This window comes from Monodon monoceros, unplaced genomic scaffold (genome assembly GCF_005190385.1).
Source record: "Monodon monoceros isolate NGI ecotype Baffin Bay Population unplaced genomic scaffold, NGI_Narwhal_1 Super_Scaffold_11, whole genome shotgun sequence".
NCBI lineage: Eukaryota > Metazoa > Chordata > Mammalia > Artiodactyla > Monodontidae > Monodon > Monodon monoceros.
The window spans coordinates 68,261,326-68,274,550 of record NW_021703767.1 but is presented as its reverse complement, the minus strand read 5'-3'; the positions used below and the strand labels follow the sequence as shown (position 1 = coordinate 68,274,550).

General features: G+C 49.0%; 1 protein-coding gene across 3 annotated transcripts in view; it reads left to right on the top strand.

Moving 5' to 3' along the window:
• The window catches only part of SEMA5B (semaphorin 5B), a 123,080-nt gene that overhangs the window by 77,794 nt on the left and 32,061 nt on the right, over window positions 1–13,225 (top strand). For 2 of the 3 annotated variants that reach the window (XM_029215460.1, XM_029215459.1), the window contains exons 2-3: window positions 3,095–3,297; window positions 8,503–8,602. In XM_029215460.1, coding sequence (XP_029071293.1) covers window positions 3,144–3,297; window positions 8,503–8,602 — 254 coding nt within the window. In that variant the 5' untranslated portion in view covers window positions 3,095–3,143. Of the gene's footprint in view, window positions 1–3,094; window positions 3,298–8,502; window positions 8,611–13,225 lie in introns of those variants that run through there. The other variant, XM_029215461.1, reaches the window with a different exon arrangement.

Below are 13,225 nucleotides of genomic sequence, written 5' to 3'. Positions count from 1 at the left end.
GTGCCAAGCCCTTTGCAGCAGGAAGGACCCAGCTTAGCGCTGAGGAGTAAGTTCTAGTGAACAAGTGTGTGAAACATCGCTTCAGGGGATAAGTTTGAGCCAAACCTCCCTCCCAGAGGGTCTCTGCTCAGAGAGATGGCCAGGCTCTCCTGGGGAGGGACAGAATTGAGCCTGAGAATGAAGGAATGAAGGAGGTGCTCCGGGGACTAATGACCCGTGGGGTGCAGGCTGGGGTAGGGTAAGGGTGCATGGACGGTGTAGTCACTGGGGTACTTCTGGAAGCCTTGCAGCAATGCAGTGATAGGTTTTAATACCATTGCACACACAAGTGAGGAAACTTAAGAAGAAAATCATCCTGCTGTAGCTTTCCAGACCTTGAGTAAGTAGTGGCAGTAGGGAGGGAAGAGAGAGGAGGGGTTAGGAGCAAAAAGAGCATGAAGGAAACCCAGGGGCCTCTAGGGCTTGGGAAGGCTCATCACAATCACCTTTGGGATCACTTACCTGCTGGCCCCAGGACTCCGCCCCCAGTGGAAGTGATTCTGATTTGCTCCTATCCCAACGGGGAATCCCTGATCTAGTTCAGCCTTTCACTTCACAAATAATGAAAGTGACATCAAAGAGGTCACTGAGTGGGTTAAGGACATGTGAGGGATGTAGGATCAGCGGGGCTTGGTGACACATTGGATGGCCCGGGGAAGGAAAGAGGTGGGAACTGATTCAGAGGGTCTGGTCAGGCTCCAGAGGAACCATTGGGCAGCTCCATATTACAAGTTTCAGGGAACCAACACTAATTTTTAAAAGGTTTTTAAAATTTTTATTGAATAGGTGTTAAACATATTTAATATTCAAAAATGAAAATAAAATAAAAAGGTATATATTGAGAAGACTGGATCACCATTTTGCTACTTTTAAGTAACCATTTTTTAAAGAATTAGTTTTGGTTTATTTTTCCATTGTATCGTAATGCTAATACAGCAAATATAAATATATATTCTTATTTCTACCCTCTTTTTTAAGAAATTTATCTATTATTTATTTTTATTTTTGGCTGCGTTGGGTCTTCGTTGCTGTGCACGGGTTTTTCTCTAGTTGCGGCAAGCGGGGTCTTCTCTTATTGCGGAGCACGGGCTCTGGGCACACGGGCTCAGCAGTTGTGGCTCATGGGCTCTAGAGCACAGGCTCAGTAGTCGTGGCCTACAGACTTAGTTGCTCTGCGGCATGTGGGATCTTCCCGGACCAGGGCTTGAACCCATGTCCCCTGCATTGGCAGGCGGATTCTTAACCACTGCACCGCCAGGGAAGTCCTCTACCCTCTTTTTTTACCCAAAAGGTGCTATTACACTGTTCTGCACCTTTCTTTTTTCATTTAATATACCTGGAGATTCCTCCATAGCAAAATCTGGAGCAAACCTCCATTCTTTTCTGGACCTGCATCATATTCCCTTCCAAAGACATAGCGTGGCTTATTTAAGGAGTCTCCAGTTGCTGGATATTTGGTTGTTTCCTGTCTTTTGTTATTTCAAAAAATACCACAAGGAATAATCTTGTGCGTAAGTAACTGCCTGTGTGCAGGTGCGCTTATAGTCTATTTTTGTTTCTTAACTAACTGTGGTGAAGGAGCAGGTTTTACCTTTCAATTTACAATCTGTCGCAGATGGATACTTATGTAAAATTCAATAAAAGCAAATTCCTTGAGGAGTGAATTGAAAAAAAATATCTAGGCAAAATACAAGTCCACATATTTTGTTATTACATCCAATAGACATAAAAATTGCTCTGTCGGGTTTCCCTGGTGGCGCAGTGGTTGAGAGTCCGCCTGCTGATGCAGGGGACATGGGTTCGTGCCCGGGTCTGGGAAGATCCCACATGCCACGGAGCGGCTGGGCCCGTGAGCCATGGCCGCTGAGCCTTGCGCGTCCGGAGCCTGTGCTCCGCAATGGGAGAGGCCACAACAGTGAAAGGCCCGCGTACCGCAAAAAAAAAAAATTTGCTCTGTCAAATTACTATAAAGGTTTTAAAAAACCACTCTCCAAGTTCATTTTATCTTATCTCAGACTGGTCACAGCTTATGGATCGGGCGACCACTTTACTCCCAGGAATTAGGTCAAAGGGTAAATGCCTCTGTTGTTTTGCCAGATGTTGCCAAATCCCTCTCCATCGGGTTGTACAATTTTGCCCACCCACCAGCAGTACATGAGAGCGCCCCTTTTTCCACTGCGTCACCAAGAGCTGTCATCTCACTTGGATATGTGCTAAACTGACAGGTGAACAACAATATCTCAGTCCAAGTTTTCATTTGTGTTGCTCTTATTATGAGTGAGAATAGCGTCGTTCATATTTTTAAGTCCTGTTTGTATTTATATTCTTTGCCATTTTTCTACTGGGCTGTTGGTCTTTCTCCTCTTAATTCTCAGGAATTCTTTGTATATTAGGAATATTAGCCCCTTGTCTCTGACATGAACTGCAAATCTTTTTCCCTTTCTTGTCATTTGCCGTTTGATTTTGCTTGATGTTTGCTTTGGGGAGAGAGGGAGCATGCAGAAGTTTGTGGGTTTTATGTAGTTAAATTTGTCAATCTTTTCTTTAATAGCTTCTGGATTTGGAGTCGTGGTTCTCCACTCCAAGGTTATGAAGAATTCTGCCCACATTTTCTTCTAGTATTTTTCTGGTTTTATCCTTAACATTTAAACCTTTCATCCAGTGGAATTTTTCCTAGTTGGTGTGAGTTATGGATCTAAATTTATCTTTTTACAAATGACTACCCACTTGTCCTAACTCCATTTATTAAAATCCCTAAGATACCACCTTTATCATTAAAATAAATTTTAAGCCATTTGGGATCATAATAGAAAAAGCTCTATAATTTATCAGTTTTGTCCAGAATACCATTACAAGGGAAATTAGCTTTCAAGGTATGATCTATAACTTTACATTACTAGAGCAGAGCAAACTCTTAAGTATTGTAAAAAAAATTAAATTTATTTAAACAGACAAACAAACCGATCCCGTGGGGCTACCGACAGGCACGGAGGAGATCGGGAGAGGTGGGCACTGCTGAGGGAGCGTGTGGTGAGAGTGAGTGTTTGCATTTCAGGCCTCTCCCCAGCCTGCCTCCAGGAGCTGAGAGTACAGAGGGGCCCACCATGGTGTTCCCGGGACCCCTGGCTATCACCCTGCTGCCGCCCAGCCTCACACTGCTGGTGGTGCACCTCGCCAGCCCCCAGGATGTCGCCAGTGAACCCAGCAGTGAGCAGCAGCTGTGCTCCCTGAGGGAACACCCCATCGTGGCCTTTGCAGGTGAGAGCCACTTCCCTCTCGGTCCTTTTTTGCAATGACTGTGTCCTGAAGGACTTAGTGTCTCTTTGGCTGTTGGAAGTCATTTCTTGTAGGGTACGGGAGACTCTTCCTCTGGGGATAGATGTAAGAAGGATGGGCAGCCATGGGCTGGAGGGATCTGATTTTAGTCTCCAGACAATTTGTTCAGGCCCTTCATCCATTTTTCCCTGGGGGAGGAGGTGGTCTTTCTCTGGAATTCCTTTGTGGGAGAATGAGGTTATAGGTGCCCGGGGTGCTGTAGCCAAGGGTTGGTTGGTCATCTTGTGCTTCCAGCTCTTCTGGAAGCACAAGCTCTATTTCTTGGCTACCCTGGGAAAGAATGAAGCTGACTCACTCATTAGGAAGTGCCTAGAGATCTCTGGAAAGGTTCCCTGTGCTGTAAGGTGGCTGCAGGGATGCCTGTCTTTGGCGCCTTGGGAGCCCCCAGGGAAAGGGGCCTTGATGACAAATAACTCCTTCTGTCAAGGGAGGGCATGAGAGTGTCTTATCATAGTCTTTCCCAGACTGGAGTTTGTGAATCACTGGACATATTCTGAGGGGTCCATAAGTTCTCAATAAGTTTCTAAAATTAGTATATACATTTGATGATAATCTAAAATCATAACAAAACACAAATCCTGGAGCATCCTGCATGTTCTCCCTCAACCTATTAGCCAGTTTGGTGGTCACTGGGGGTGTTAGGACCACATCGACACTTCAGGATCTATCACCTCCATGATGGAGCTCACACTGGGATCTGCAGATGTGGTCTCAGGGGTCCCCACGTTCTTAAGTGATAAACACCCATCCTATTTCCTCTTCACAATAACACTGGCAGCGAGGCAGGGCAAGGGCTGTCACCTCTGTTTACAAATGGGGAGGGCTGAGGTGTAGACGGTTGGAGCGACTTGTCAGAGCCAGATCTCCATGTCTGCCTCCTAACTCCATCCCGGGCTCTTCCCATTCCCCGCCGCAAAGGGACCAGGTGCGTCCACCATCAGATGCGTGGCAGCCCATCCTCTGTGATTCCACACAGCCAGCTGAGAGAGGCAAGATGGAAACCAGAGTGGAGAAATGAATCCATAAGACCGAGGCGGGCATGGGATTCGGCGGGTGGGGAAGGCAGTATGGATAGGAGTTGGGGCAGCGAGGTGGGGAGGCTGGAGGTGTTTCAGATGTGTGGGATTCCCAGCTGTGGGCTGGCTCCTGTCTCGGGGAGGAGGGTTTCCAGCTGTCTTCTCCGTGCTGTCTTGTTTGAGCTGGGATCTGAGGCTTCGAAGGCTTAAGTGGATTAGAGCAAATTAGTAATGTCCTTAAACCTACAAAACGCACGCACACCCTCTGACTTCTGATGGCTCCTGGAGGCTGCTACTGCAGGGAGGGACCAAGGAGCAGAATCCTGAGCGTGTCCTCATGCGGGGGCTGCCTGTGGCAGCTCCTAATGAGCCCTTTCTTCTCAGGGGTTTTGCTGGGGCACGGTTGGCCTGGCTGATCCTGGGGCCATGGACAATGGAAGGAGAGCAGGGAAATCCCTGTCACCCAGCCAGGCTGATCTGTACTGGAACAAACTGGCTGGTGATGGGAGGAGGGTGGAGAGGTGGAGGATGTGTTCCTTGAAAGCCTGGCTTCCTTGACACCATTTCTGATCTTCAGCTGTAAATTACTTGAATGAAACTGTCTTCCCACCCCGCCCCCTTTCAGAAGGAAGGAATGAGGCCCAGAGTGACATAGGCAGTTGACACAGAGTGACTAAGAAATCCCCTGAGCCCCAGGTGAGCAGAGATGGTCCGTCCTAGACTGACAGCCCTGGAGACGGGCGTCATCTCTGTTTTTCCTCCTCAGGCCTCCTGGCCTCCCCAAAATTCACCCGTTCCCTCTTTCTGTTGGCTTTGGGTTTTCCTGTCTATTGGCCAAATTTTTCTTGGGCCCCTGACCCAATACCTGACTCCAGGCACGGAGCTGGACGCTGCGGGGCCTCAGAGGTGAAGAAGTTTCCTTTGAGTACTCATGTCCCTGTTGTTCCTTAAATGTCGCTCCCTTTGGTCCCCCAGTGCAGTTAGTCCTGGATGAGGGCTGGTCCTCTTGTCTCCCCACATCCTTTAGTTCTGCTGGGCACAGACTAGGGACTCCATTCATGTTGGGTGACTATGTTCTGGGTGATGCCGTGTTCCAGAGAAGCTGCCATAATCCAAGCCCGCACCAACCCCCAGCTTCCAGATGTTACATTTTACTTCTGACAGTTGAGTAGGCTTCTGACCCTGTAGCTGTGAGTTTCCCTCTCCCCTGACACCTGGCTGATCTGTGAATAACCCCTAAATACCCCAGAGGAGCTGCCAGTTGCAGAATCTGACGGACGTTTTTCTGTTTTGTAAGGTTAAATTTTCTCCTATGGGTTTCTTTTAAGGGGATCCACCTGTGTTTCTCTCCCGCCTGCATGTTATTCCTTTTGACACAGCTTGGTCTTTCGAGGTGGCAGGGAGAAGCCAGTATGGAGTTAACACTGGCAGTGGTTAATCCACAAAGTGGGTAATTGAATTGACTATAATTAAAATCACAGGCACGTCATGGAGAATGTCATTTTTCTCTTAAAGTCACTGTCCAAAGCGTTCACTGCACATGGAGCTCAGAACGTGCTCGGTGTTTTAACAACAGCCTTCCCTCTGGTCCTGTTTGCCTGTTTAATAAGAGGAAGCTGGCTCCCTTCCAAAGACAGCTCCCCCAGGATCACCACGCTGTGCCTGCTGCGTCTCCCCCCTTGCCCCTTCCCCCTTGCCCTTGTCAGTCACTTCGGGGTAAGGAAGAGGGACAGAAACTGGAAGGGACCGCCCCCCTCCTCCACCCCCACCTCCCACTGTCTTCCTGGCTCCTGCCCTGTTTCCTCTTCCTCTCCCTTCTCCCCAAGAAAGGGTTGGAATGAAGGCTGAGCTGAGCCATCTCCAGATGGAGTTTCTCCTGGTTTGCCGCAGACCTGTCATGCCACGTCTTCCCCTGTTCAGCTGCCCACATCTGGAATACCCCTGTCAGAATGGAAGAAGGGGATTAAAGTGCAAGCCAGTTGCTACTATTGGAGAGCACCCAGTATGCTGGGGATGGCAACCCCTCTCTCTCTCTCTCTCTCACACACACACACACACACACACACACACCCCACCCGGAAAACAGATGAGCACATTCAGAGTGACAAAAACGTGCAGTATGAATGGAACACGAAGGGTGGAGAGAATATGGAACAAAATAAGATCAGGATGGAGAGGTTATAATCCAGGAAGGCTTCCTGGAGAAGGAGGACCCTTGGCTTAGTCTCTAAGGTACCATGATAGCCTATCAGGATTTCTGAGAGCAGCCCTGAGGTCAGCTAAAAACCCGGCCTACCCGACTCCACATCCACTCCTTACACTGTGATCACCCAAATGCCATTGCAACTTCGTGATGGTTCTTGCCAACCTATAGTCACCTGCTGAGGGCAGAGGCAGACACAAAGGATTTGCTTCATTTTGCTGTAGTTTTTCTTTCTTCTTTTTTTTAATCGTCCATATTACAGTTTTCTGAAAAACATCCAACTCGCAAAACCTTCAGTTCTCCAGGGAGCGATTAAGTGTTTGCCTGCCATGCAGAAATGAAGCGTTGCTTTTACTCTGTAGTGGAGGGATAATGAGCACTGATTTATTTCCCTTGGATTACACACACACACGCACGCACGTGCGCACACGCACACACACACACACACACACACACACACACACACACACTACTCTGGGCCTTCTGGGAGCCAGTTACTAATACACTGTGAGGAAGAAATCTCAGGGCCTCCTCACATTCCCCTCATCTTTACCCTATCGGCGTGAAAGTTCCTCTGCCCCACAGCTTCCTCTCTTTACTGGTCAGTTCCCTCACATCCATGAAGAAGGGGCTGAAGGAGAGCTATTAAGGGGCTGTGAGCCAAGATGGGGGAAGTGGTTCTCCATTTGGAGGGAAAGTCAGCTGGGCACTGTTCCCCAGGTGTACCTCCAGACCACTGCCCCATCCATCCAGAGGGCTTCGAGGTCTCCTCTGCCCACCTGGTCCCCATGAAAGACTTTGGCCTTGGCTGGGAAGATTCTTCTCGGAGACAGAGATGGGCACTGCCCACCCACCCTCCATTCCTTCCACCTCTGTGGAGTCTTGTCTGAAAACCTGAGGCTTCTTGTACAAAAGGGAGTTGACGATTATTCATACATTCATTCAAATACTTCCAGCTGCTGGGAGGAGGCTAGAGCTCCCAGAAGCAAGATTGTCCTTGTCCCCCAGGGCAAACTACCAGATTAGACACCCAGTGAGATAGGAGCTTTGATGGCAGTCAAGAAGAGGTCTATGGGAGCCCGTCACCTTGCGTGGGGGAGTCAGGGAAGGCTTCTTGGAGGAGGTGGGGTGGGGACAAACAGGAACTGTTCCACTGAGGAACAATAGAATTGCAAAGGTTTGCAGGCTCTTGAGGGATAGATCTGCAGATGTGCACTGTGTCCTGGTTGAGTGTGGCTAGAGTGGAGGGTTTAAGGGGGAATGTATAAGCAGAAGCTTCATTCTTTCAGTGGATCACTAGATCACTAATGTGCCAGGCATTCATTCTACTTGGGAGGACAGTGGGGCCAGAACCCAAAGGAGTTGGGACTTTTCCTGGAGGAAACTGGGAGCTATTAAAGAGTTCTAAGCTAGAGAGTGACATAACCAGATTTGCATTTTAGAGAGATCACTTTGTTGCCTTGTGGGAAATGGGCTGGAGGGGCAAGAGTGCAAGCCATGCCAGTTAGGATGCTGTTGGCACCAGTCCAGGCAAGAGATGATGGTGGCTTGGCTGGGGGATAGGGTGCAGAGGGCGAGATGGATGGATTTCAGAGAACGGACAGGATTTGCCAGTATGTTTGGTGTGGCTGGTGAGGGTCTCGGGGGGTCAAGGATGATTACAGGTGTCCCTTTGTGCAGCTAGGGGGTGGGTGGAGCCCTTCTCTGAGCTAGGGAACAAAGCAGGAGCAGTGACACCACCCCCACTCCCAGTCCCCCAGCCGGCTGCTCACAGAGGTGGGCAGGCAGAACCCAGGTCTCCGGGGTGCGCCTGCCTCACTGCAGCCCTTCCGTTCTTGGGTCCGATGCTGGTGCAGCTGGGAGCCCCTGGGCCAACAGTAACCAAATGGCTGCTTCTCCCTCCCCCAGATCTGAAGCCATGGGTCTCTAACTTCACCTACCCTGGAGCCCAAGATTTCTCTCAGCTCGCTCTGGATCCTTCCAGAAACCAGCTCATCGTGGGAGCCAGGTAATGAGGTACAGGAGGGTTGGGGCCAAGACTGGGGGATCAATTCTAAGCGATTGAGTGGAGGGAATATCATTTGGCATGACCCTCTGTGGGCAGACCCTCACCCTGGGCTCCTATTCCACCCTACCAGGCCCTCTCTGTGTCTGAACGTCAGTCCCCCAGAAAAGGAAGCAGTGGATGGGTGGGTGGGGGGAGGTGGGAAGGAAGTGACCTCCAGATCTCAGCAAGCCACGTTCCTCAGGGTCTGGTAGTTATTAAGGGCAGGAATGCCTGCTGGCAACCTCCCAGCCCCTGTCCCTGCCATCCTGCCAGGACCTACCTAGCTGGTGTCCTCCCCATGCAGAGAAGGTGCCCAGGAGCCCCCTGCTGGCGGGCTGGCTGCCTGCACCTGGGACATGGGACACGGGCCATGTGCTTCTTTTATGAAGGACCTCACCTCCCTGTTGCCTGATATCAGTTAGCCCCACTGCCCAGGTCTGGTATTCAAGGGGTAATACACTCTAGGGAGGACTTGTAGAGACTTTACAGAGCAGAGTAGGAGGAGAGAGTCCTCAAAATCATAGACCTTCAGCTCCGGTAGGGAAGGGAGCTTAGAGATGGTCTGTTCCAGTGGGACCAGAAGCATCAGCAGCATTGGGAAACTTGTTAGAAGTCAAATTCTTGGGCCCTACCCCAGACTTGATGAGTCAGAAACTCTGGAGGTGGGGCCCAGCAACCTGTGTTTTAACAAGCGCTCCAGGTAAGCCTGATGCACACTGGAGTCTCAGAATCACTGGCCTAATCCAACTGTCCTCAATTTCAACATGAGGAAGCAGAGGCTGGAATGGAGTAGGGAAGGTGACCTTCCCAAGACCACGTAAACAAGATGACAACAGAGTCTGGGGACGAGAACCCAGGTCCCCTAACCTCAGGGCTAGAGTTTTTTCTGCCAACCCACGTTACCACCTCCAACTGCACTGCTGTTTTTCAGAAGCTCTCCGCCCCAGAGGTTCTGATTCAGCAGGTCTGGGGTGAGGGAGGATGGTCACTGGGTTGGATGCCTCCAGGCTCCACTGTGTAGCTGACCATCCTTGACTTCTGGGCTTTCCTGAGGGGCCCCACCCCTTCATTTGCCACGTGAAAAGGAGGCAAGTCGAGGACGGAGCTCTGGACCAGATGAGCTGCATTCTTGTCCTGGGTAATCTTGACCTGTGAGCCTCAGTTTCCTCATCCGTAAAGTCCGGGTTATGTGATGCTGCCAACATCACAGGGCTATTAAGAAGCTGGGGCTGAATGCATTTTATTTTTTTAATTTTGAAATTAACTTATTACTTTGCATCAGTGATGTGTGTTATGGTATAACATTCAGAAGGTACAAAAGTGAAAAGCAGGGCCAGCCCACTATACACCAAGCAGGACCCCTCACTGGAGGCGTGCCCTGTGGTGAGTTTGCATGTCCTCTCAAAAGTAATCTCTACATATGCAAGTATACAAGAGTGTGGACCTTATTTTCCAAGCAAGGAGAATCATTGTTTTACTTTTTATGTTGAGATAATGGTAGATTTACGTGCAGTTGTAAGAAATAATACAGAGATCGCATCCTTATATCCTTCACCCCATTCCCCCACACACAGTGGTAACATCTTGCATAACCATAATACAACACTGCAGTCAGGAAACTGACATTAATGCCATCCTTCCACCTGATTCAGAGTCCACCAGCTTTACATATGTAGTTTTTAGACTCCTGATGCCTTTGAAATAAGTAAGACAGAGAAAGACAAACACCGAATGTTATCATTCATATGTGGAATCTAAAAAATAAAACAAACGAATTAATATAGCAAAACAGAAACAGACTCACAGATATCGAGAACAAACTACTGGTTACCAGTGGGGGGAGGAAAGGAGGGGGGCAAGATAAGAGTCGGGGATTAAGAGAAACTATTATCTGTAGAATAAATAGGCCACAAGAGTAAACTGTACAGCACAGGGAAATAAAGCCAATATTTTATAATAACTTTAAATGGAGTATAAGCTATAAAAATGCTGAATCACTATGTTGTACACCTGAAACTACTGTAACATTGTAAATCAACTAGACAATTAAATAAATAAATAATAGAATCCTGGTGCCTTTGCTCTGAACCTTGTGGAAGCATTTTGAAAGCTGCCATTCATTCTGCACCTGCCATGTGCCCGGCACTATTTTATGTGTCCAATGTGTAGTAAAACATCTAAAACGTGTAGTATATCAGGCACGTAATAAGTCGTGTAATCTTCACAGTAACCCCAGGCAGTAGGTTCTATGATTATCCCCATCGTATGGACCAGGAAACTGAAACGCAGGAGGGTTAAGTCACCTGCCTGCGTTCACACTGCTCTTCCTGATACTCTTCCCCCACATGGGGTGAGGGGAGCCATACCTTTGCCTGGGTCCTTGAGCCTGGCTGTGCCCACAGAGAACCAGGGGAAAGCCTGGACTGGGTCCCTTGCACCCCTTACAGCAAATGAAGTGGGTCCTCAGCTTCTTCCTTCTCCCCCTTTCTCTTGGAGCTTCTTTCCTTCTTCCTTCTCTTCTCCCAGACATGTTCCCCCTTCTCTGTGACCCCCTGGGCCTCTGGAATTCAGGCTAGGGAAATATTTTATTCATTTATACCCCGCCTTGTTGCGTAAGGGGTTTAGGATGGGTCAGGCTTCAGAGATTTCTCTCTGTTCTTATCTCCCAGAGAAGCAGACTTCGATGTTGTGATGAATGATTTTTGTTGAGATAAAAATGAATAAAGTTTTGCAATGTTTCCTCTAATTTTTTAAAGCTGTGAGCAGATGCCTGTGTTACCTGAGCAGACAGCTGGGGCAGAGCCTTAAGCTGGAGCCCATCCGTCCCCAGGCTGGGGGGGTGGGGGCAGAGGAGGGGCCTGGGGAGGGACCTCAGAGGCCTGTAGCCAAGGTCCCCTAGTGAGGCCCACCAGGACAGAAAAGCAGCCGAGTGGGTCCTGGACCCAGAGCCAGAGGTGTCTCCTTCAGGCCCCTGGATCCTTTCATCAGGGCCTCTCCCTCTCTTTCTGGCCCACTCTACAACCTTTCCCTTCATTTCTCAGCACAGCTAAGGTAGGCCAGAACTTTCTAAAGCAATCATTCCTGAAAACTTCAGGAACCAAGAGGAATGGCCAGAAGAAGATGTAAGAAGGAAAGAAAATTCTTAGGACAAACCCAAACTTTACATCTGTTTGACATTAATAAAGCCTTTCAACGTGCGTCACACCATTCCTCTGTCTCCACGGCCCTATGAAATAAGAATGACAGGCATTAGTTTCTCCATTTTGCAGATGTGGACACTGAGTCCCTCAGAAGGCCCCCAGCAAGTGGCTGAGCTGGAATTCTCCCTGCCTCTGCCACAGGGGCTACTCTGAACCTGCAATCCCTTTCATGTGGCTCTCTGACCGGGGGGTCCTGCCACCCTCCGAGTCCACGCATAGTGCCTAGTGGCTCCAGAGTCCGTGCAAAGCAGGTTCAGCAGCGCCTGACACCATGAGCGCTCAGTAAGTGGGCGATAGTCACAGTAGTGATGGCATCATCATTATTATTATTTAAGATTTTTTTTTTTTTAATTAAGACTTTATTTTTTTAGAGCAGTTTTAGGTTGGCAGCAAACTTGACAGGAAGGTACAGAGAGATCCCATAGACACCCCCGCCCCACACAGGCCCAGCTTCCCTCACCACCAGTAGCCTCCACCGCAGGTGCATTTGTTACAATTGATGAACCTACACTGGCACATCATCACCCAAAGCCCAGAGTTTACCTTAAGGTTCGCTCTTGGTGGTGTACATTCTGTGGGTCTGGACAAATGTATAATATCACGTGCTCATCATTAGAGTAACATACCTAGTAGTTTCACTGCCCTAAAAATCCCCTGTGCTCTGCCTGTTCATCCCCGCCGCCACCCCAGCCCCGGCAACCGCTGATCGTTTTAATGTCTCCATAGTTCTGCCTTTTCCCAGAATATCATGTAATGAAATCATACAGCATATAACCTTTCCAAATTGGCGTTTTTCACTTAGTAATATGTATTTAAGCTTCCCCTACGTCTTTCCATGGCTTGATAGCTCATTTCTTTTTAACACTGAATAATATTCCATTGTCTTGATGCACCACAGTTTACCCACGCAACTACTGAAGGACATTTTGGTTGCTTCCAAGTTCTGGCAATTATGAATAAAGCTGTTATAAACATCCGTGTGCAGGTTTTTGTGTGGATATAAGTTTCCTTATTTAAGGTTTTCGAGCAGCAGGCTGATATGATGAAAGCAGTGTTTGAGGAGGATGAATCTGGCAGCCCCGTGCAGGTGGCGATGTGGAGGAGAGGAAGCACAAGGTGGCAGAGGGGCAGTTTGGGCAAGAGGAGACAGGCTGGGCCGGGGAGGTGGCCGAGGGAAGGAGGAAGATGACCTGCCTGGGTCCCCACAAGAGCTCCATGAGGCTTTATGTTGAACAGAAACAGGTTCCATGGTTGGGAAGGGGGTGTGGGAGGCTGTGCCCTGGGCCTGCTGGGATGGCGGGGAACAGAGACAGCGTGGGCTTTGGGAGCAGATGCGTCTGGGTTTCAATCCCACATCCTGCACTTACTATCTCTATGATTTGGG